Here is a 24,478-nt window from a genome sequence, read left to right on the forward strand (position 1 = left end):
TCAACTATACAGATTAGCAAGCCTTTTAACTAAGCATTGAGCAGAGTACTGCTCTGAGATTTAGCACCTCAGTTTATTAGGTTCCCAAAGAACCTGGTTTGGTTGCAGAGATGGACTGTCAAATAGGACTTTATGCAGTAATGGAAATGGTCTATATCTGTGCTGTCCAATATGGTAGCCAAGTATGTGTGGTTATTGAGTACTTGATAATGGCTGGTGACACTGAGGAACTAAAGTTTTAATTTTAATTAATTTAAATAGCCTTAGGTTGCTAGGGATTACCATAGTGGACAGTGCAATTCTAGAGTTATTCTTCTCATATTCAAAATTATCTTATGATGCTATCATAAGCGAAAAATTAGCCAGGGTCCCTATAATGGGTATGGCAGTCATGTCCTGTGAAAAATTCCATTAATGACCTCCATGTTTTGTGATGTGTAGAGCAAAATCTTAGTCTCTGTGAGTAAGGCCTGCTTCATGTGGATACCTGGCTTTCCCCCTTGTCTGCCTCCCTTAGTGGAGAGTCTGTCCACTGACAGTGCTCTCCTTAGGTGTCAGTCTCTGACTGTGCCACGCCATCTGCACAGTCGTGCTTGAGCTCCACTGTGAGAAGTCTCTAGAGACGAGCTGAGCTTACCCCACATCAACTGAAGGAGTCTATCTGAGTCCTGAAGATCCCAAGTCATCCTCATAGCCCCATGAATGTGAGTGGAAGGTGGGCCTGTTCAGATAATCATCAGGGCTCTTTACTGTGGCCTGGAGCCAGCTGCCAATGAGTGCCTAGGAACGCACTTAGTAAGAGTGTTGCCATTGGGGCAGATGAGACTTGTACCCTGCAGAGAAATCCCCTAGATATGTCTGCAATTGCTTATTTGAGTGTTGTAAACTTGATGTTGTGAAAGCTATAGACTTACATCATCCAGTCTCTTCTGGCCAAACATGTAGGTTCAATCATTCCTGAATTTTCCTTAGTTCACATAGATTTATATCCTAAAAATTGGCATTGGTGGGTGTGTCAAGTTATCATTTTAAAAACATAGAAACCTGAACAAGATAAACCAGTCCAGTCTACAATGTCTATATGCAGAGTATCCACAAAAGAACCAAACTTCAACAGAGGAACCAAACTTCTTTAAATGAAAATGCCTAGCAATCATTTAATATTTTACCATTTACAAAGAGTTTAACTACAACAATATTGATCTTGAGTTAGTTTCCCCTGAATAACATTTTCATTTCTTAAAATTTGCTGGATGGAAAACCAGAAAGTAGAGTGAAGCAAGTACTGTGTGTGTGAGTAGTCATTGCGTGTACACATAACAGTGAGCAAATTTATCAACTCCTGCACGGGGTTGTATTCTAATTATCTTTTGCTGCATAAGAACTGCACCCCAAATTAGTGGCTTAAAGTAAAAACTTACTGTTGTACATGATGATCCTGTTGGTCCAGGATTTGGAAAGAGCATGGCAGGAGGTCTCATCTCTGCTTCACAATGTCTGTGATTTAGCTGGGAAAACCCAAAAGGCTGGAAATGCTGACGGGTGCTGATTATCTCCAGCCTCTCCAGGTATTCTTACAGCATGGCGGCCACAGTGCAATCAGACATTTGCATGGCAGCACAGAGCTCCCACACTGAATGCTCCTAAGGACAGGACATAGAACCTGTCAGAGTTGGAAGCCTGAGCCCAGTACTTGGTTTAGCCTTACTTCAGTCAAAGGAGAGTCAATCCAAGGATCACTCATGTTCATGAGGAGGAGACAGAGGCCCTCACCTCTCCCTGGGAGGAGAATCAGAGAGTTTGTATCTTTAACCCACAGAAGGCAGACAGCTTTCCATTGTTATAAACCACTCTCCTCACTCCATCTGCCTGTGCTAATGGTTTGCTCACAGGAATTCGTTCAGCACTTTGTAAATTGGGTTTAATTTGTGCTTATTTTGCAGTTAAAAGGGAGAGGCACTGAGTTGAAGATTTTTAAAAAGCAAAAGTTTGAGAGCCAGTAAAACCTGGAGTGAACTCTCCTGTCAGCCATTTACCAACTGTATGACCATGCCAGTTATAACAAAATGCAAACCTCAATTTCCTCATCTATACAAATAAAAAAAATTAATACTGATCTGGCTGAATTGTTAAGATTAAAAATATGTGACAAGTGCTAAACCAGATACATCTTATGTGCTCCATTGATGTTAATTATTCTTTCTCTTTTATGCAGGGTATAAAGGAATCTGAACATGAACTTTCTTTAGTTTTTGGATCCAGATATACACCGGGTAAAGCCTACTTCATAGGTTTTCAAAGGAAGAGTCTTCTGAGCAGATCTGAAAACTCTTTAAACACTATTGCTATGTTACTCCTTATCTTTATATGAATTTAAATTCTAGAAGTGAGATAAAACTGTGGTAAAGCTACATAATACTTCTGACATATTTTCAAGAGTAGACAAACTTCAATTAATTTGTAAGATATAGGAATGCAATTTTTCCAATTAAAATGTACCTCTTGGTTTCTGGAGTGTTAATAACCATTCACGCCTATAGTTCAAACAATGTAACCTTGTGAAACATACAGAAGGGTTTTCAAAATTCATATAGAGTTAGAGGTCTCTTTCTATAAAGCAAACAAGTAAATTATTTTCCTCAATCCCATGATCTATTTTTGTAAAGTGGGAATTTAAGGCAACATTTTGCTTTCAAGCGGAAACCTGAAATATACACCAACTTTTAGATGTCTGTAGGCACAAACTCAAGCCAGGTCTCACACAGCTTCTCACTTAATAATCTGTTAATGTTTGCTTCTTTTTTTTTTTCTTTTGAGACAGAGTCTCACTTTGTTGCCCAGGCTGGAGTGCAGTAGTGCCTCAGTCTCCCAAAGTGCTAGGTGTCAGCCACCGCACCCGGCCCCTTAATGTTTAATTCCCTAGAGGGTAATTTATAAAAAAGACAAATTGTAGCTCCTTCTCAGAGCTTTTCTAAACTACAGCAGATAACTTAAAATCTGACATGCCAAGATATAGCCAAGCCTTGTCTTAGTTTTCTATCACTGCCATAACAAATTAGCACAAATTTAGTGGTGAAAAAACACACACATTCATTATTTCATAGGTCTCACCAGGTGGACAGACATCTTACCTGGCTAAAAGCAAGGAATGGGCAGGGCTGCATATCTTCTGGAGGCTCCAGGACAGAGTCCATTCTCTTCCCTGTCCCAGCTTCTAGAGGTCACCTGCATACCTTGGTTCATGGCCTGTCCTCTGTCTTTAGAGCCAGCAATGTTGCTTCTCTGACCACTCTTCTTCCAGCACAGCCACTCTGAGCACAGCTGGGAGACCTCTGTTGATTATAAAGATGCCTGTGATTACCTCGGACCCACCAGGATAACATTGGTCACTCTCCACCTCCAGGTCCTTAACATCAATCACATCTATGAAGTCCTTTTGTTACATAAGATCACATATCCACAGATTTTCAGGATTAAGAACTGGACATCTCTGGAGACTAGAAAGAAAATTCTGCCTACCATAGCCCTTGATAGCATAGTTAACACATTGATTTTCATAAGGTTTCTCTAAAATGAATTTTATTTTGCCTCAAAGGTGCAGATGATCAATCTTTGAGTCCCAAGTTTCGATGCTCATCTTACTTTCCATTTCTGACCAAGACTGATGATTACTTGAATATGCTGGGTACCCAAGTAATTATATTTACTTTTATTAAATAGGATAATTGTATTTCAATTAATGGATTCTCCTTAACAACAATAAAAAATTACAAATGTTAGCTGAGAGTGACAGATATGAAATAAATTTTGAAAGTCTAATCAATCCCTGGTGGAATAATTTGAGAAGCAAAATAATTAGAAACAATTTTCACTGAAAGGCATGCAGTATGTTAATTTCTTCCACTTAGGCTTCAACAAAGCTAAGGATGTTGGAATGAAAACAAGCTTATTGTCTTCTAATGATGGCCATGACTTGGAACACTATTCCCTTCAGAGATTTGTCCCTGGTTTGTGGAATCACGTAAAATATTATCAAAATAATTGGATAAACAGAGAAGCCAGGCATGAAAAGGAAAGAGATCTTGGAGTACATATCTATTTGCGTGATAGTCTTGATAGCAGTAAATACACATGAACAAGAAATGTGGGAATAGAGGAATAACTTTTCTAAGTGCATATTTGTTTTTAATCAAATCAACCCTTACTTGAAAAATTAGTGTAAAATTAAGAAGGCAGCAGATATCAGTATGTTTCAGCATATATATATATATAAGCAGAAGTAGGCAAGTCGTCTACAATTTCTACAGGTAGGAGAGAGTTATCATCTCATTTAGAAAGTTAAATGCTGTACCATAAGGTTCAATCACATTAGTGCTAGTCAGAACACTAAATTCAAAGTAGCTGGAGGGCAGAATTTTCCTTATGTTCTCTTATTATCATCCACTCTTTCTTAACCACCTAGATGTGTACCTTTTTTTCCTGGCTGCATTTTCTCCTCTTCAACTTACAATTTTTTCCTGTATAAAAACTAATTCTGCTCTGTCATATTTTATTAGGGCCTTATTTTCTAATAGTGACAATGAGTGTAAAAGAAATTCACATTATCCAGTCTTATTTTATTTCTGTCAAGTATTCATTGAATCCACAAATATGTAAGGGCCACAAATAATGTACCAATGGTGAAAACTTTAAACATTTCTGACACATAGATGAAGGGGATATATATTTTATGAAGTAATGAGCTTACTATAGCGGACCGAGTTTGATACTTTCTCTGCCTTCACATCATTGTGAGAGTTTACAGATTTTACAAACTCAAGGTTATAAATTACTTTCCAATTACGGTTTCCCTATTCAGGAGTAATTAAAGTAGATTCAAATGGTCTTTTTGGTGGCATTCCTTCTTTCTGTCATAGCACTAATAAAAGACCTAAATTTGTTAAGAAGAAAAAAAATGGAGTATCAAGCTGAATTTTGTGATGTGCAGGTCAACCAACTGAAGAATATTTTTCTAGCAATTATCTAATTGACTTTCATCACATTTCTAAACATTCCCAAGCAGTATTTAATCTTCTGACAGTTGTGTTTTCTCAGTCTCTATTGAATGCAAAGAAAATGACTCTATGTCTTTTTTGATTCCATATTGACAGCTATTTTTAGTTTTTTATTTCTTGAATAATTTCTTATTGGCTTTTATGATAAATTCCAGCTACTGGATTTTCACTTGGCTAATCTTCCTAACCATAATTTGATCTTTTTTTTTTTTTTTTGTCCACAGGCTTGACATGTTTCTTTGCTGGAATCATCTTGCTAATTTGGAATTAATTTTTTGCAAGAAGAGACTAGAGTTAAATTCTTATTATATGTCCAATCAGAATAAACCTATCAAAATTTAAAATAATTGCTTAAGGATTCACAAACATAATTTCTAATATATAGCAGGAATGTTTGTTGTATGTTAGGCATACTGTCCTCATGTAAAATGCTAGGATTTTCCAGTTTTGGGGAAATTGAAATCTCTCTGTGTAGCCATGCTGGCAACTTGTCTTGGTTTCTTTCTTTTTTTTTTTTTTTAACCCCACTGGCTAACAATTTTAAAATGCCTTTGATACCATCCCTTTTTTATCATCCTCATTATTAAGTCAACTAACAAAATACCAAACAGCACATTCATTAATAGTATCTACTATTTATTGCATATTTATAAATTACAGAAGATAGATGGGTAAAAGCAAAATTATTTTAGAAATTCTACACATACAAATAAAATAGCTCATCAATGTACACTCGACCAAAATATTCTATATTTATTTATTTTAAATTATTTTGAGACAGAGTCTCACTCTGTTGCCCAGGCTGGAGCGCAGTGGTGCGATCTAGGCTCACTGCAACCTCTGCCTCCCAGGTTCAAGTAATTCTCCTGCCTCAGCCTCCCAAGTAGCTGAGACTACAGAGACACACTACCACATCTGTATAATTTTTTTGTATTCTTAGTAGAGATGGAGTTTCACTATGTTGGCCAGGCTGGTTTCCAACTTCTGACCTCGGGTGATCTGCCCGCCTTGACCTCTCAAAGTGCTGGGATTATAGGTGTGGGTCACTGCACCCAGCCATTCAAATTTTAAAATACTGTTTGATAATTGAGTTAAAGCAATTATACAGAGAATGATATTGATCAAACCAAATGTGTGGCAAATGCACTTTATATTGATGAAATGAAGGATATAGGAATGGAATAAATGGTATAGAATTTGGACTAAGAACCAGTTCTAGGACAAATAACATATTAGCACAGATTTGATAGGAAATTTACCTAGATGATACCAAGAGGACTTCTAGGAAATGTTCATGCTTTCACATATAAAATAAATCAATGGGCTCAGTATTTCAAATAAGTTTTTGTCACTTCCTTGAAAATAAGACAGGAGTGCTATTTGTCTAGAAGGTGGGTTTTATTACATGATAAGACATTCAAAAACATTTCATCATAAGCCCATCCAACTATATCATAAACAAAATTCAAAGATTTTACTTGATTAATAAGAGAAACAATAAGACATTAGAACCCATTCAAAGGCATATTTAAAATCATAAGTGTGTGAAACTGGTCTATTCACAGAGAAATAATCAATAGCATTTTCACTGGACACAATAACTGCATTTTTCTGGAAGAAAGTCAATTGCATTTATATCATACTTTAAAAATTTTACAAAGTAGCAAAATAGCTCAAAGATGATGAAAGGCAGAAAAATCTTGGAAGACTCTGCTAGTCAGGTGATTTAGTAATCTTTACAGCTCATTTCACAGTCTTTCACAACTTCTCCCTGCATTCACTATCACACTCCATTCTCTTTCCACATCAAAATCTAAGGAAAATTTAACCTTATCTAAGAGCTCATAAAATACTAATATAACTTAACAAGCCCTTGAAAAATTGCCTTGTGGTCAGCACAGGAGGAAAGGCCCTTTGATAGAGAACAGGAAACTTCCCAATACTCTCACAGGGAAGGGACAAATGGACCATTTTATCGTGAGGTTTGGAGCTTTAGAAAGGCGATGTATGTGTTATGTAACTACAGTATGGGCAATCTATTTCATGGGGAATAAAGAATGAGGCACCACAGTTAATTTTTTCTTGCCATCTTGATATTTTTGTCTTACTGTAATTAAATGACTCAAAGTATAGTCCGATCCAGAGAGAGAAGTCATCCTTCATTTGGGCTTAATCTCAAAACACAGATGTGTATATTTCAAGTAACAGATGACATGTGAGTCTCTGAGGGAATTTTGTTTTAACCATAAACCTGTGAAAAATTAAGTAAAATGGACAATTCCTGCAATTGCTATACAATCGTTAAATCGACATGTATGTTAAAAGATGTGATAGAGTTAATATATATTATATATCCATTTAAATACTGCTGCAGTGAAGCAGACAAAGAGAAGAAGGAAGAGAGAAGATAACAAAGAAAGAAGGATGGAAGAGAGGGCATGAGGACACCTGCTTGTAAGTGGCACAAAGGCATTTACAGAGATAATTATGTCCTTGGATCCCCTACCCTTCCTCAGCTCTACGCAGAGCATATATCTTCTTCATTTTTAACTTTTAACCATGAGAAAGCTACATGCTAATCTTGAAATGTATGAAAGCAACTTCTCTGGATTTCTTATATATTAAATTATACTTCATGTTGAACTTTTTTCTAGCTCAAAAATCCTTCATTTGTCTATAACATAGTAACCATTTTAGAACTTTTTTAAAAAAAGTATCCACTGGATTCTTTGTATTTTCTCATTTGGTAGATTTTCTTGAATTTTGTTTTTTATAAACATTACTAGGAAAGTTTGTTAAATGTTCAGATTTTCAGGCCCCATATCATCAGTAAATCTGGATCGCCCTCAAAATACCCATCTTTTTCAAGCATCTTGGGTGATAATTCTGTGTCTCTCTTTAAAACTACAGGCTACTAAGAGAGAAATATGTGAAAAATAAGCCTGTCCATACACAATAATAACATGTATATTTCACACAGCCTACCTGTGTGTGTGTAGGTGTTTTAAATATAAAACACTTAAAACTGCTTCCCAGATTATTTTCCACTGTTTGACCACCTAGTACTCAAGCTCTACCAGACTACAATATCTGATGCTGTCTGCCTTTCTTTTACCTCTTATGATAATTATTTATTTATGTATTCACTTAGGTAATCAGATTTTTCCCCTAATGTTTTTATTTTCTATATGTTAGGTTTTATGAGTATAAGTGAAATTCATTTTGTTAGCTTTTTAGAATAGCATAAACATTAAGTTAAAATCAATTTCAAAAGGATAATTTTTTAATTGTTCTGAAAATAATCAGTTTTTAACCATATAATTTAATTTTGACTTTCATGTTTTATCTGAGACTATTTCAATCTGTCATTTACCGTATTCCTAAAGCCCTTTAGTTTGTCACACAAAAAAAGTATAGCCAAGCAGCTAGAAAATGGAAGCCACTCAGTGAAATTATATTTATAGGCATAGCAACAGAACTATTACAGAGTAATTCCACAGTGATTTTTAGTCATACTGATGAGCTTTAATCTGTCTATAAAGTAGTAGAGGCTATAGTTTATTGGTGTGAAGCAAAGTTAAATTTAGATGTGTTCTGTAAGAGGTTATTTCTACTCATTTTCAATCTAGAGTTCCAATCAGAGCTGCCTAATCTTTGTACTACAGGAAAGCTACTTAAATAAGTTCTACTATCTCTATAAGGAAGCTAAATCATTCAATTTCCCTAACAAACTTTCCTTTGGAACAAGGAATTAGTCAAGAATACACTGTAGGTATAATCATGTGAAGTTTCATGTTAGAAACTTCCTGGCCAGAGAGTTCAAGTTAGACTGTACAATTCTACAACAGATGGTCTAATTTAAACTATGTATATATTTTATTTATCTTTGTTGAATATTTCTATGGCATTCTATTTATTGGGTTATAACATTTTCCATAACTTTGTTTATTATAAGTAATGAAATTATTTATTTATACTGAATGAATCTTTGATATGTTGAGAATAATCTCAATTGGGCTATGATGCTCCACAAGTCCTTCAATAAATATCTAAGCCATATAACTGCAGGCATAGCACAGGAAGACAAATTGTTTTGGTTTGCTAAACATCTTTCAAAAGATTTTACTCAAAACATGGTTTATTACTAGAAGCTGTGTGTGTGTGTGTGTGTGGTGTGTGGTGTGTGTGTGTATGGTGTGTGTGTGTGTATTTTAAGAGCATGGTCATTTGTAATACATGGATGTTGTTTTACTAATGGCACTATTCTGCTTCTTCAAGATTATCTCAAGGTGAAGGGCAATAGAATAATCAATAAATGGCAATGTTCTATCAACTTGAATTTTAAAATGAAATTAGATAATGCTACAAATTCGTAATCAGTTATTTCACAGCTAAATAAATCCATTTAAGGGTTTGGGGATTGACTGACTAAAGCCAGCAATCACGTATATCTGAAACAAAATCTGACATGCATACATTTACAATTATATGAAACAAATAAGCTGCAAGGAAATACTCCAGAATGGAAAAAGTTAACATTGCAATTACTCTTTTCAAGTTGGAATTGGGAATTGGGAAAGAGAGGAAGTTGGAGAAAAGCCAGAGTCAAAATTTTGGTGAGAAATAAAGAATAGTTGAAGGAGTGTTTTTCACAAGTGTCCTTACGGCTTTGAAAATGTCACTCCTCTTCTGGAAATCTCATGACTTTTAAAAAGTAAAAGATGAACTTTATGATAAATCTGAAATTAAGCAGAAGATTGTATTTCCCTTTTTGAACCCTCACCTCATTTTTTTCTAGACATTCCAAGGTGATTCTAAACGGCAATTTGCACTGTCATTTTAAAAGAATTTCTCGGCTATTTGCTGGGCACTTTATGGAAGGAGACACTGAGGTAAAGACGTTAAGCTGCATACTTACAGTGAGATAAGAAAGCAGAAGTTAAGTCAACCTTAGAAACCAGATCTCCAGACTCCTGGGCCTTCATTCTTAAGCCACGCTCTCATTTAATATATCCACTGTGGCTTTTACCATGACAAAAAAACGTAATTGGATCCATGAATGTAGAGCTTTGGAGGGCACTATCAGCATTACACGTTATCTTTCATCTTGAAATCTCACAAAGCTTTATTAAACTGTTCAAAAAGGAAGTGTTATTGTTCCCATGTACCTCTCTCTCCCCAAAAGATAGCTCAAGTGGATTTATCAGGTGGCTAAATGGGAGTACTAAAGCGGTTAAATTTAATTCAGGGGAGGATATTTCCCTATGAACACAGAAGCTTTTGTAGTGTTGGTGCTAAAATGGTCCCCTTGTCAGAGGAGTTAGGTCCTATGAGATCCTCTAAGCAAATTGAGAAAAGGAGAGGAGCTTGACCACAGAAACTGTGTTTGGTACATTTGAGCACCAAAGTAACTTTTTATTCCGTGGCGTGCTGTAATGTGGGAAGGCAAAAATATCTCAGATTGATCAATTACTAAATTATATTAATCAAAGTCTATATTTATGAAGGCAAAGTAAAAAAATTAGTTTAGAAATAATCTGGGTGATTTAGGGTGAAGAATATTACATTATGAATCTTTAAGGCAATTTGAAATCCAATCATTTTTCATTTAAAAAGTTTAATACGTAAGTACTCTCAATTATATTTAAGACAGAAAGTAAGATGTTGGAAGTGACTTTATTGGAATGCCTATTTACAGAATTTAGGAGGAAATTGTCTGTGTAATGGTTTCAATTATTCACATTTATTTTGTATGTTTTACATAAAGAAAAACTAAGAACTCCACACTAAATTTTTATAAATGGACACATATACACCCACATTTTTAAATGGGTTATGATAGGGAAGAGGACTATTAGATTAACTCTAAATAATATCTATTGGAGGGTCTCATTCTCATATTAATTTACTAAAATCTTATGTCAATAATTCTCCACATTAATATATATTTTTCTGGCTCTTTCAGAGACATTTTTACTCACCATTTGGAAAAACCAACAAGAGAAGAAAAAAAATTCTTATCTGAAACTTGAACTTATCAAAACTCACTTGTCTCGAAATTAGCCTGGGAATATCCAGGCACTGGAATTTCTCACTTTGTTTTCTTCTCCCTCCCAACTTCAGTACTGCGAGGAGAAAGTCATTTCCAAATGTCTATGTTTTGAATTTTTACATAGACGAAATTTAGAGTTAGGTAAAGACACAATAATTAGGTCTCTTAACAATTTTCACCCAGAGGTATTTTATAGAAAATGAAAAAAAAAAAAAAGTTCTTTATAAAACATTATAAAGAAATGTTTTATAAAACTTTTTTTTATAAAAATTTTCTTCATAAAACATTCACTTGTACCAAAAAACATGAGTCTTACAAAAATTACATATGAGGTACTACAAAAAGGGAGGTCCACAGGCCTAATTCTCCCTCTGGATGATTTATGATGTGGGTGTAAAAAATGAAGTGTGTATTTTAAAAAATAATAAAAAGAATCCTTCCTTTAACTCATTCTAAATCTGATGAATGGCTATAAATAGGGTATGAAATTTTTGGCCAGCCACAGTTCCAATTATTTGTAATTTCCTTATACCCAAGACATATTATTGAGTTAGATTACCGGGTAGTCCTCAAAATGTTTGAGTCTCAGCAGCTTCCAGTCCCTGCCTCAGTTTCTCCAGGCTTCCCTTGATTGGTGTCAAGCACAGTTCCCTCACGCCCTGCAGAGCTGTCCATGTTCTCAACCCACCACCTACCCCGGGTTCCTGTCAGCACCCATGAGCTTTGAATAGCCCTCTACTTCTTACAGTTATCTTTGTCAATTGTTCTGAGGAATCCTTAGCAACATTCTGATGAAATTTGTTAGTACCCACAAGTTAGCGGAAGAATAACATCACCCTTCTCTTACTGTCTCCTGTCTGCTTCCTCCAATTCTCCCTCCAACCTGGTATCTTACATCTTTCCAATAAGGCTTATTTTGTATAAAGCAAACCGTTATGTTAGAAGCTGAGACCTCCAACAGATGGAACTTAAAACCATACTGCTACCAGACCTGGGATCTGGAAGGACAGTCTTCGTCCCTGTTATTCCCAAACTCACTGAGGCTCTTCAAGCCTGTGACACTCTACTTTTGGTGCGGTCTATCAAATAGAATTTTTACTCTCTCAAAATTGTATTTCCTCCAGTGCAGATTCAGTAGTGATTTACTTCTGGGTTACATACCTAAAATATATTGGTTATAGAAATAATTCTACTCAAGTGCCAGTCATATAAAAATGAACTGAATGTAAAAATTATAAACTCACTAGCCATACTGGCTCATGCTTGTAATCCCACATTTTGGACAGCCAAAGTGGGAGATTGCTTGAGCCCAGGAGTTCAAGACCAACCAGAGAAATATGGACCCCATCTCTACAAAGAAGTAAAAAGTTAGCCAGGCATGTTGGTGCATGCTTGTAGTCCTAGCTACTTGGGAAGCTGAGGAGGGAGGATCCCTTGAAGCCACAAGGGAGAGTGCAGTAAGCAGAGATCACACCACTGCAATCCAGCCTGGGTGACAGAGACGGTCCCAAGTTCCTGTCTAAAACAAACAATCAAACACACACACAAACAAACAAAATTTGAAAACTCCATATACTATAACATTTACAAAATTTATGTATGATAGAAAAAGATGATTTGTGAGATAGGCATCTATCAGGTATCTACCAGGGCAATTTTAATTCCTAAAATAGTCACATAGTTTTAAAAATAATAGAATATCATCAGAGTCATTTCTAAAAGGCATGATTTTGTATCTTGAACATTAATTCTTTTGCTTGTAAAATTTCATTAAAAATTTATTTAACTTATTATGTTTAAGACTTTGCCTCAAACCAAAATAGAATCTATCATTTAAAATATTTTTCAAAAGATCTCTACTGTGCAGTATTATTTAACAGTCTGGAATGACAGTTAGGACTATGAAATATATTTGGTTTCTTGGTCGTTTCTGAGCATCCAGTGAGGCAATTATTTTAAGCCAAAGCAACCCATAAGAAATTTTAAGCTGAGCTTTCTTAGAACAACTTCTAACAATACAGCTGCACTTCAATGTAAAGAGATTATTTTTTACACAAATGTATCTTCACCAGGAAGATCACAGTGTGTTTCTTTAATTAGAGAATTTCTGCAATTGTGTGGTGTACTGGTCTGTACAGAAGCTTCCCTTAGTACATGTTCAATAATCAATTGGTATTGAGGAGTGCTGAAACCTGGGCTAATTTTCCAACTAAACAGAGTAGATGCATACTCACCCATTTAAACTTTTACAAACTAGGACAATGGCAGCTTTTCTTAGGGGCTCATATGAAATCCAAAAGAGAAAGGACATTGTTTTCTGTGCAATAATAGACTGATTACACCTTTTGGGGCACAGGGATTAAAGGGATATATGAAAAGGGAGTCTCAAGTCACCTACATTTAGAGACTAGACCCTTCTCTACACTTTCCATAAAGGGTAATGTGAAAGATATTTCAAACCAATTAATTTATCTTGCTTTATTTTTGAGCGACTTGACTCCAACTATATTCCATTTAAAAACAATTTTTAAAAATGGCAGAAACTCTGATTTTTCCTATGCCCCTGCTGCTAAACTCCAAGAGTCTATGCTCCTTGACAATAGGACTTTGCTTTGCTGTTCCATTATGCCAACAACCGTGCCTGGCAAATAGCAGATGCTCACATATTTGTTGGCTCAAAAAATGGGTGATCTTCAATTTTTAGTCAAACTAACCCACTGTTGTCTACTCATCTGTACTGCATCTTGTTTCACAGACTGATTATCTCATCAATTCATTTATTTGGTGACTCATCCATTCATTCAACAACTACGTACTGGGCACTAACATACACTTAGGTTTGTTTCAAAGTTCTCAGAATTCAGTGGTGTGCAGGACCATGGGGAGTCTATCATCGCTCTAAATTTCTCCTCACCTTTTAGAACACTGCCCCCATCTTTCCTTTCTAAGTTGCTTCCCAAAACAAGTACATAGCTTTGTTTCTGTTGGTATTATTTCTTCATTTTTTTTCCCAGTGGTTTTTTTGCTAATCAAAATAAAAACAAAATAGGAAAGACCAAAAGAGCAACAAACATTACGGAAGTGTCAGAATGCTACAAGGTCCTATCAGTATTGTCTGTAGTCCATAATTCCTGACACCTTTATTGAAATTCTTTAGGACTCTGTATTAGCTTTTTAGGGCTGACATAATACACTCTTGTAAACTGAGTGGCTTAAATTAGTTTCAGGCAATTTATTGTCTCACAGTTCTGGAGGGTAGAAGTCTGAAATTAACACACCAGCAGTCTGGTTCCCACTAGAAGAAGAATCTGCACCATGCTTCTCTCTGACCTCCTGGTGGTGGCTGGAAAGGCACCACCTTCCTTGGCTTGCAGGCACATCACTCAGTCTCTTCCTCTGTCTTCACATGTCCATCATTCCCTGTGGCTCTGCTCCTCTTCCTAAAAAGACATCAGCAATATCGGATGTAGGGCCTACTCGACTCTATTATTACCTCATCTTAACTAAGTACATCTGCAGTGACCTTGTTTCCAAATAAGGGCACATTCTGCGGTTCTGGAAGTGACATGACTTTTGAGGGGATACCACGTAAATCAGTACAGACTACTTTCATGAATTTTAAGAAACTCATAGAAAGAGTTTACCTCATCCTCTTTTTCTCTGATGTCTGCTTTAGCAGAAACCTTTATAAACTCCTATAAGTACCCCTGAAAATAAAGTACGTCAGAATAATAGGTCATTATGACAAAATATTTTATAACACATAGTATTTATCATCTCAGTACATAAGTCACATCTTATAAATTGAAATAGTAAGATTAAAATTGCCTGTCATTAAAATTTCTTTTTCTTCTAAATAAAAATCAATGATTTTAGTCTTTTGGAGGCTTTTATTTTTTTAATCAGTATTTGAATAATGGCAGATCGTGGTAGCGAAATGAGCTATGCGAGCTAGCAGGTGTAACATTTTCCCTTTTCTGGCTTGAGAATTACATGTAGTTTTACATGTGGTTGTGGTTCCTAAGAGTCATTAAGGAAGGAGAGGAATTTCAATGGTCAACATTTGCCACTTGATTTTGGTTTGCTGGCATCTGTATTATGGTTCTCCAGAGAGATAGAACCAATAGGATAGATACAAATGATGGATGGATGGATGGATGGATGGATGGATGGATGGATGGAGAGAGAGAGAGACATAAAGAGAGCACTTGTTATAAGAATTGGCTCATGTGATTATAGAGCCTGAAAAGCCTCCGGACAAGCCATCTGCCAGCTGGAGATCCTGGCATGGGGTAGTATGACCCTGGAAGCCAATGGTATAAATCTCAGACCAAGATCCAAGGAGTAACTACTCAGCTGTGGGAAGCAAGGTGCTGGTGTTAAGTCCTAGAATCCAAAAAGTAGAGTTCTGTTGTCCAAGAGCAAGGAACAAAGAGTAAGTTCCAGCCCTAAGAATGAGAGACACACACATTCTTTCCTCTACCTTATTGTTCCATCTGGGCCATCAGCTGATGAGATGACACCTTCCCATGGTGAGGAGGGATCTTCCTCTCAGTTCACTGACCCAGATGCCAAAGTCCTCTGGAATCATCACAGAAACACCAAAAATCGTGCTTTACCAGTTCTCTAGGTATTTCCTTAATCAAGTCCAGTTGATGTCTAAAATTATCACAGCATCTAAACCAGCTACCTCTTTGAACAAGATCTCTACATGTTAACCTAATGATGTGGATCTCCGTTTCAAACACTACTCTTCTTCTTAGTACTGAATTACTTGGAAACCTTTCTTTACAGGATGTAAAGGTGCATATTAATAGAGTCATTGTGTTTTTTCATTTTGCTTTATAATAGCAATAATCATGGGCACAATTTATTCAAAACCCATGTCAGGACCTGTGAAAAGAGTTGAAATAAAGTATTTTTCATTTATTACCCCCAAGTCTATGGTGAACATGCCATTATCATCCCACTTCAAAGAAGATTTGGAGTCTTAGCTTGGTTCTGTTCCTTGTTCACAGTACTATAGGTGAGTGGAGGAGCCAGGGTTTGAATTCAAACCCCTAGAACTCCAGGAACCCTGGTCTAAACCAAAACACATACTGTCTGTCCCACCCTCTGAAGTGGCTATTTCATATACGATTTTATTCATTAAAACTCTAATCCTCCTGTCCAAACCCTTAAGTCTCAGCAGACATCCTTTCCTTCAAGATCAAAGCAAAAATAAAACCATAAAAAGTAGACTCCCTTAATATCCCACCCTTAGGATCCAGCATTCAGCCCCATCTGCTCTTATCTCTCCCATGAGGAAAACTCATCTCTCTACAAAACCTCCGAATCTCATCCTTTTCTGTGGTAGTGGAAACAAACTATTGATTCAAATTTTCTCTCTCCATTGTATCCTTCTCATCAGTATTTAAATGTATTCTAGACTCTAACATCTTAATAACAAGAATCCTTTACCCTTCAGCTAACAATCTCTCTCCCCTCCCCTCCCCTCCCCTCTTCTCTCCTCTCTTCCTTTAAAAGACAAATCCTTAATACTTAACTGGTGTGTTAGTCTTTTCTCACACTGCTAATAAAGACATATCTGAGACTGGGTAATTTATAAAGGAAAAATGCTTAATTGACTCATATTTCCACATAGCTGGGAAGGCCTTACAATCATGGCAGAAGATAAAGAAAGAGCAAAGGGACTTCTTACATGGCAGTGGATAAGAGAAAGAGCTTGTGCAGCAGGAAAATTCCCCTTTATAAAACCATCGGATCTCATGAGACTATTCACTATCATGAGACCGGCCCCCATGACTCAATTGCCTCCACTGGGTCCCTCCTATGACAGGTGGGAATTGTGGAAGCTACAATTCGAGGTAAGATTTGGGTAGGGACACAGCCAGCCCATATTACTTGCAACTGGTATTTCATTATTTCTCAATCAATTTTCCTTTGTCTTGTGATTTATTTAATGAATTCTTTTTCATTAGTCCATTTTGTTATTTTTGAATCGAATGACATTTTTTAATTCTCATTTTTAACTTCTAAGCAGCATAAGGAAGGACTGTGTGGTTCCTACTCTTAGCTTCTGTGGGAGCTCTCATTCCTTGTTCCCTATCACTTTGCTCTTTTTCTCAGTCTCTTTTCCCAGCTCCTCAGCTTTGACCTTCGTGTAAGTCTTTAAGAGTTCAATATGAAATTGTGAACTTGGAGATAGAAACTTATTTTTATCAACTTTACGGAGGTATAATTGGCATACCAAACTGTACATATTTAAAATATATAACCGGATAAGTTTTTATATGTGAATATATCCTAAAAGCATTACCATAGTAATGTTTACCACAAACCTATCATTCTCTGAAGTTTTCTTATGCTCCTTTTAATCTCTCCTCCTTCTTTTCCTTATCTACCCCTTTCCCTCCTCTTTCCTCTCCCCAGTTCTCAAATAAGTAATTTCTTTCATTCTGTGTTAGTCTGCATTTACTGGGGTAAGGTATAAACAGAATGGCACAGTGTTTGCTCTATTTTGTTTGCATTCTTTCACTCAGTATGATTATTTTTAGGCTCATCTTTGTTGAGTCACATTTCATTGCATCACAATTTCTTTATCCATTCCTCTGTTGATGGGCATTAAAGTTGTTTCCAGGTTTCAGCTGCTGTAAGTAAAGATGTGATAATTTGTGTAGAAGTCTTATAATGAACATATGTTTTTATTTCTATGGGTAAATACCTAGATCATTTGAATAGATCAAATAGCAGTTGGATAGATTACCCTGTATTTAAGGAATCTGTTTCATTGCTTTTCAAAGTAATTGAACCATTCTGCATTTCTACCAACAGGCTATGAGTGTTCCAGTTTCTCCATATTCTCACCAACATTTGATATGGTCAGCATACCTCGTTTTAGACATTTAAAAAAGTGTGCAGTGCTCTCTTATTATGCTTTCATTTGCATTTTCCTAATGACGAATGATATTGAGCATCTTTTCATATGCATGCTCTCTACCAGTAGATTTTTCCAGTGGTCAGCTAAAGTTTTTGCTCATTTATTTATTTATTTATATTGAGTATTGAGGTTTCTTTATACTTTCTGGATACAAATCTTACATTAGATATATCACTTGTAAATATTTTCTTGTAGGCCATGGAGAATTGTCTTTTAATTTTCTTAACAATGACCTTTAAAGAGCAGATGTTCTTTTTCATTTGTTTGTCATTTTTTGTTGTTATGATTGCTTAATTTTGAAGTCCAATTTATCCAATTTATTCTTGCATGGATCATGTTTCTTTTCTGTGCATCTAAGACATCCTCCTAAAAGCTAACCCATGAAGAGTTTCGTATGTTTTCTTCCATGAGTTTTACGGTTTAAGATTTAAGGTCTATAATCCAACTCGAGTTAAATTTTAAATATAGATCAAAGATTAACTGTTTTGTAATGGACACCCAATTGTTCCAACATCATTTGTTGAAAATATGATATTACTATTCTCCCAAAAAGTTTCTTTTGCCTTTTGGCCAAAATCAGTTGTCCATATATGTATAGATCTATTTTTTTTTTAACTTTCTATTTCATCCTATTGATTTATTTGTCTATCTTAATGCTAATACCAGTCTTAAAATTATACTTATTCCCAGTTTTGTTCTTTTAGAAAAGTGTTACAGCTATAATAAATCCTTCGCATTTCCATAGGATTTTAAAATTCAACTTGTCAACTTCTACAGTGTAGCTTGCTGGGATTACATGGAAAATATAGATGGATTTGGGGACAACTGACATCTTAAGAATACTGTCTTCTGGCCCATTAAAAATGTATCTTTCTGCATTTGTTTAGGTAATCATTAATTTTTTCTTGGTGTTTTTCTATTTTTAACTGTACAGAACTCTCCTGTATTTTGTCAGATTTATCTGGAAGTATTTTGTATTTTTTTTTGCTCTTATAAGTACCATTTTTTAAAATTCAATTTCATATTGTTCTTTATTCTTGTATAAAATAATTTTAATGTTATATATTAAATTTGAATTCTGAAACCTCACTAAAATCATGTTTTAGTTCTAATAGCTTTTTGTATGTTTCATAGTTATTTGTATAGTTCATGATACTGTCTACAGATAAAAACAGTTTATTTCTTCCTATCCAGTTTGGATGCCTTTTATTTATTCCTGCCTTATACTATGAATGAAAACTGTAATATCAAAGAAATATTGAGAGCAGACAATCTTGTCTTTTACCTGAATTTAGGTAATCTAGGGCAATTGTTGGGCTCAACATATTTGCTCATTTTTCTCTCCTCGGTTGCCTGATGTTTTGTTTTAAAAACCATTGTTTCGAATGTTCTGTGTTTCTTGTTTGTTTGTTTTCTCTCATGGCAGGGTTAGCCTGGTCCCTTTTGTTCATATGAGTCTGAAATAGTCCGCACTGTCCTTCAAAATGTTTAGTGTTGATGTCAGGATTTCTTCTGCCCTGACTAAACATTATCTGGCTGAGGAAAGTTATCTACTTGCATAGCTTTGATTATAATTCAAATAGAAATGACTCCCACACTTCTCTTTCCAACTCAAATCTCTCATTTGAATTCCAAAGGCATTTTTTAACCACCAAATCTACAGCTCCACATAAAAATTTCACAGACAGATCAAACTTGGCATGTCAAAAAATGAACCCGTGCTCAACCCACCACTTACTTGATCTGTTGGATTTTGTGTCTCAATAAATGGCATCATCATCTGGAAGAAACCTGGAAGTCAACCACGACTCTGCTCCATCCCTAAACACTCACTTAATCAAGTCCTGTTGAGTCTACCACAAAAAATATATTTTAAAACCTTTACATGGTTCCTTTCCACTACCCATCATCTCACTTCCTTTCAATAATCCCCTGTTTGGGGTTAAACTATATCCCCAAGAAGATATATTGCAGTCCTAATCCACAATACCTATGAATATGACCTTACTTAGAAATAGGATATTTGCAGATGTAATCAGTTAAGATGAGGTCATCAGGGTGGGCTCTATTCCATTGTGACTGGGGTCTTTGTGGGAAGAGGAGAAGAGGCACTGAAGCAGACATACAGGGAGAAGGTAAGGTGAAGACACACAGGAAGAGCACCATGATGACAAAGTGATGTGTCCAACAAGCAGGGAGTTTCAAGGATTGCCAGCAACACTGGAAGCTAAGAAAAGGACATTGAACAGCTTTTTTCCTAAAGCCTTTAGAGAGAGCATGACCTACTGAAACCTCCATCTCAAAATGTGAGAGAATAGATTTCTGTTATTGTAAGCCACTCAGTTCACCGTATTCTGTTGTGGTAGCCTAGGAAACAAATGCACTCCCATCCCCATCACCTTATTTCAACAAGAGCCATTTAAGCTCCTATGTGCCACCTGGTATTGTGCTCAGCCCCTTTATATGCTGCTCCAGGCAGAAGTCAGAGTGATCTTGTAAAAAAGCTAATCTGAGCATGTCAATGCCCTTCTTCAAACTTTTAGAGGCTCCTTATTATTTTAAGGAGGCTGTCCAGGATCTAAAACATGGTCTAAATGGACCTCAATAATCTGCTCTCCACCCTTCTCTTTTATACGCTCTCTGAGTGTTTTCTGACTTCATCAAAGTATTCTAGTCTCCTTGCTCCTTAGTTGTCCTGCACGCTGTTCCCTCTCCTTGGAATGCTTTTTTCCCCAAACTCACCTACTTCACTTGGTTAACATCTGTATATTCTTCAGATGCCACTTTCCCAGAGAAACCTCTCCAGAGTATCTGATAATAAAATTGCATGTCTATTTCTGAGCATCTCTCTCACCCCATTGACCTATATAGTGGCATATGTGCACAACAGAGTGTGCTGATTTGCTTGATTTGTATAATGAATAAGATGTAGTACAAAATATTCTTTGGATGCAGTATTCATGAATGCTCTGTTTCCAGATCTTAGTATTGACTATTTTCTTTTTTGAGATGGAGTTTCACTCTTGTTGCCCTGGCTGAAGTACAATGGCATGATCTTGGCTCACTGCAAACTCTGCCTCCCAGGTTCAAGCGATTCTCCTGTCTCAGCCTCCTGAGTAGCTGGGATTACAGGCACCCACAACCAAGCCTGGATAATTTTTGTATTTTTAGTAAAGAAAAGGTTTCACCATGCTGGCCAGGCTGGTCTCGAACTCCTGACCTCCAGTGATCTGCCCTCCTTGGACTCCCATAGTGCTGGGAGATTACAGGCGTGAGCCACCACACCTGGCCTCAGTATTGACTATTTCTATACAGCTACTATTTCTTCATTCTCTCCCCTCTCCATTACAGGTCTACATTTCTAAACAATTCCATGGGTAACCTTAATCATCCAAACCCTAAAACCTCAGAGTGTTGGATTACAGTAGTCAGGAATTAGGGTAAGAGGAGAATGGAGGAAAAGGAGAGAGAGCAGAGATTCCATGAAAGCCAGCAGAGGGTAGGAAATAACACAATTTTGCCAGTTGATTTTGAAAATACTGAGAGTCTCACATATATGCAATTATTTATCAATTATTTTGCACATGAACCAAATCAGTAAAGGGGCTAACTTCCGCTCCCCATACGTTCCTCATTGTGCACTCCCTCTCCTTCCCCCAGCTTTTGCTGTTGTTCTGCATTAGGGCCATGTTCTTTTTTAAAAAAATGATAAAATTTATATAATAATATTCTGATGATGGAGCAGGAAATGATGTGATTTATCCTGTATCATTATAAAAGCATATGAGTTCTGTGCTCTGTAAGAGACAGGACTGGTAAACCCTTTTAATATTCACTGTCTTTGGAATTTACATTTTAGAAATCATTTCCCCTCCTTAATACCTTTTGCCTTTGTTCCTACAAAATGTGCCTGAATGTGTTAAGGCAGAAACTCCAAAACTATTACAGGAGAAAGAAAAAAAAAACAGCTTGCAAGAAAATAATCAAATGCTAGAGGGAATAAAATAAATAATCATTAGTAAACCTGAAGCGAAAGCTAGAAAACTATTTAACCAATTTTGAAAATACGCTATATACTATTTTTAGATAAAAGTCTTATATAAAATACTGAATTCCAAGTACCCTCTTTTGTTTGGGCTAAACACACAATGTTTTAGAAAATTGATCAAAATCCTGTTTCTATAATTGTCTGATATTTATTTCAACATTTCTGATACAGCAAATGGAGTGACCACTGTCAACAGGCAACATTTAAAAAGCCATTTCTTTGAGATTTAGAATACTTTTGCCACCCCTGGGGACATGCTTTGAATCTGGCAGGAACATTAGCTGATCATGCTACTTCAATCTGACAGCCTCAGATTTTTAACAGGGGAAAAAGGCAGAACTAATGGATGTGAATCAGCTTAAAAGCACGGGAACTTATCAATCACTGTAAACAGCTGTATTTTGGGAAGCTAAGAGAGGTACTTCTAAAAACATAAAAAGTCAATAGATATATTGCTGGCAACTAATAATTTCAATCTGGTCTTCTTCATTTGTCTCTCGTCCAACCCCCAACCTGCCTACCTTCTGTTTCTTTTATTTTTTTAAGTATAATATTCTTGTCAGCATTGATTACCACGAAAACATTCTCCTCACATGCACCAATCTACTTTCCAGAAGGAAATAACACAGTTTCTAATTTTATGAAAATATAACTCAAAAGATGAATGAAGCAAATCAAATTATTAATGTGATTATGATCTTTTTCATCCAGTTCTGATTTTATAATAGAGGACGTGTACACCCAATGCTATTTATAATTGGTACATTATTGGGTAATGACTATAACTATTTATCTTTTTGTTCAACCTCAGGCACATAAGATCTTACATATATATTTCAAAGAGCTTGAAAACACAATTATCTGTTTTGCTTCACAATTATTTCAAAATATTCCACTATTGTGTTCCTCCACAGAGGCCTCTAACCCATTATTTTCCAGAACAAATTCACTTTTGAAGAGATTACTAGTGTGACAATGATTCAAGAAGCACAATAAAACCCTGCTTACTCCACTGGAAAAGTGAAAAACATATGTAATTTTATTCTCTAGCTTTCTAAAGGATTAGGTTAGGATCAGGCCAAGTCATTAGACCTTAGAATCCTATGAAGAAAATGTCCTCAATACGGAGCCCCAAGGATACGAGCCTGTTTCAAATACTGTGATGGTAATCTCTCAAACTGAGAAGCTAGTTTTCAATCAACATGGCTTGACTGTTTGGGGTACAACTTGAAAGGCATCAAGATTAATTTCTTTCTATGCACAAGGCACTGCATCATTCACTAAGGATAATGGGACACACAGCACAGTCATGCTCCAATGAATTAACTATTCGCTAGGAGAGACAAGCAGTGTGAACACACCTATTGCACTACAATGCGATAGAGCTTGGGTACTGTGGGTGGTACTTACAGGATGGTGTGATTAACTCTATTGCTTAGTGTATCCAGGAAATTTTTTGGTGGGTTGGAAGTAATATCTGTGCTAGGCTTTTTAAACTTGTCATTTTCCTGGTAGAGAGAGTAACATTTGCATGTAAGATGGATGTCAAGTTTAATGTCAGGTTTAAGAGCATGAGGTCTGAAGCCAGCTGCCTGGATTTGAATTCCTGCTCCAAAATTCTCTAGCTGTGTGACTCTGGAAAAGGGACTTAACCCCCATGTTTCAGTTTCCTCATCTGAAAAATCAGATTTAAAATTTACTCATTTCAAAGCAGTCTGTGTTCACATCAGGTTTGAATCAGGTCTGCTGGGCTTTTCTGTTCAATAATATTCCAGAAATTGTTTTGGAGAAAGAGTATTTAATATCTGTATTTTTCATTACTTTCCCCCTCAAAGACAAGTCAGATAGCTTTTCTCAATAAGTGAAGTCATATAACCCATTTTAAAAAACTTTCTCAGTAAGCTAGACTTGTTTAATGTAAGCCTCACAGGCATGGTGGATAAGCATCCTCAATTATCAGGCAATTCCCACAATTCTTTATGCTTTTTCAGTCTTTGAAACTATATTCAAATATATAGTTGTGGCAAATAGACACAAAGGTGACCCACATAATCTTAACTTCTTAGTGGTCACACCTTTGTATAACCCCTTTCCCTTGAATGTGGGCAGGAACTTGGATTTCTAACCAATGGAACATTGGAGAGGTGATGAGACATCACTCCAGTGATGAGGTTACATTATAAAGACTTGGCCAACTGAGACCAGATTTCCTTACAGGCTTGAGGAAGTAAGCAGCCATGTTGGAAAAGTCCTCAGAGCAAGGGACTATGAGTGGCCTCTGAGGACTTCAGGAGCTTCTAGAACGAATGTGGACCTGCAACTACAAAGAGCAAAAGAACCACTCACGCAACCACAAGGAAATAACTTCTACCAAAGCTGAATGA

General features: G+C 36.2%; 1 protein-coding gene across 1 annotated transcript; it reads left to right on the plus strand.

The window, feature by feature from the left end:
* The first annotated feature begins 110 nt into the window (after positions 1-110).
* Positions 111-24,478, plus strand: DAOA (D-amino acid oxidase activator). Its single transcript, XM_064371777.1, is given in 6 exon segments — positions 111-182; positions 2,216-2,273; positions 3,909-4,007; positions 9,871-9,946; positions 24,312-24,374; positions 24,376-24,478. Coding segments are annotated over 6 exon segments (471 nt in total).

The sequence above is a fragment of the Aotus nancymaae genome, unplaced genomic scaffold (assembly GCF_030222135.1).
Source record: "Aotus nancymaae isolate 86718 unplaced genomic scaffold, 86718_ANA_hifiasm-v0.15.2.pri h1tg000161l, whole genome shotgun sequence".
NCBI lineage: Eukaryota > Metazoa > Chordata > Mammalia > Primates > Aotidae > Aotus > Aotus nancymaae.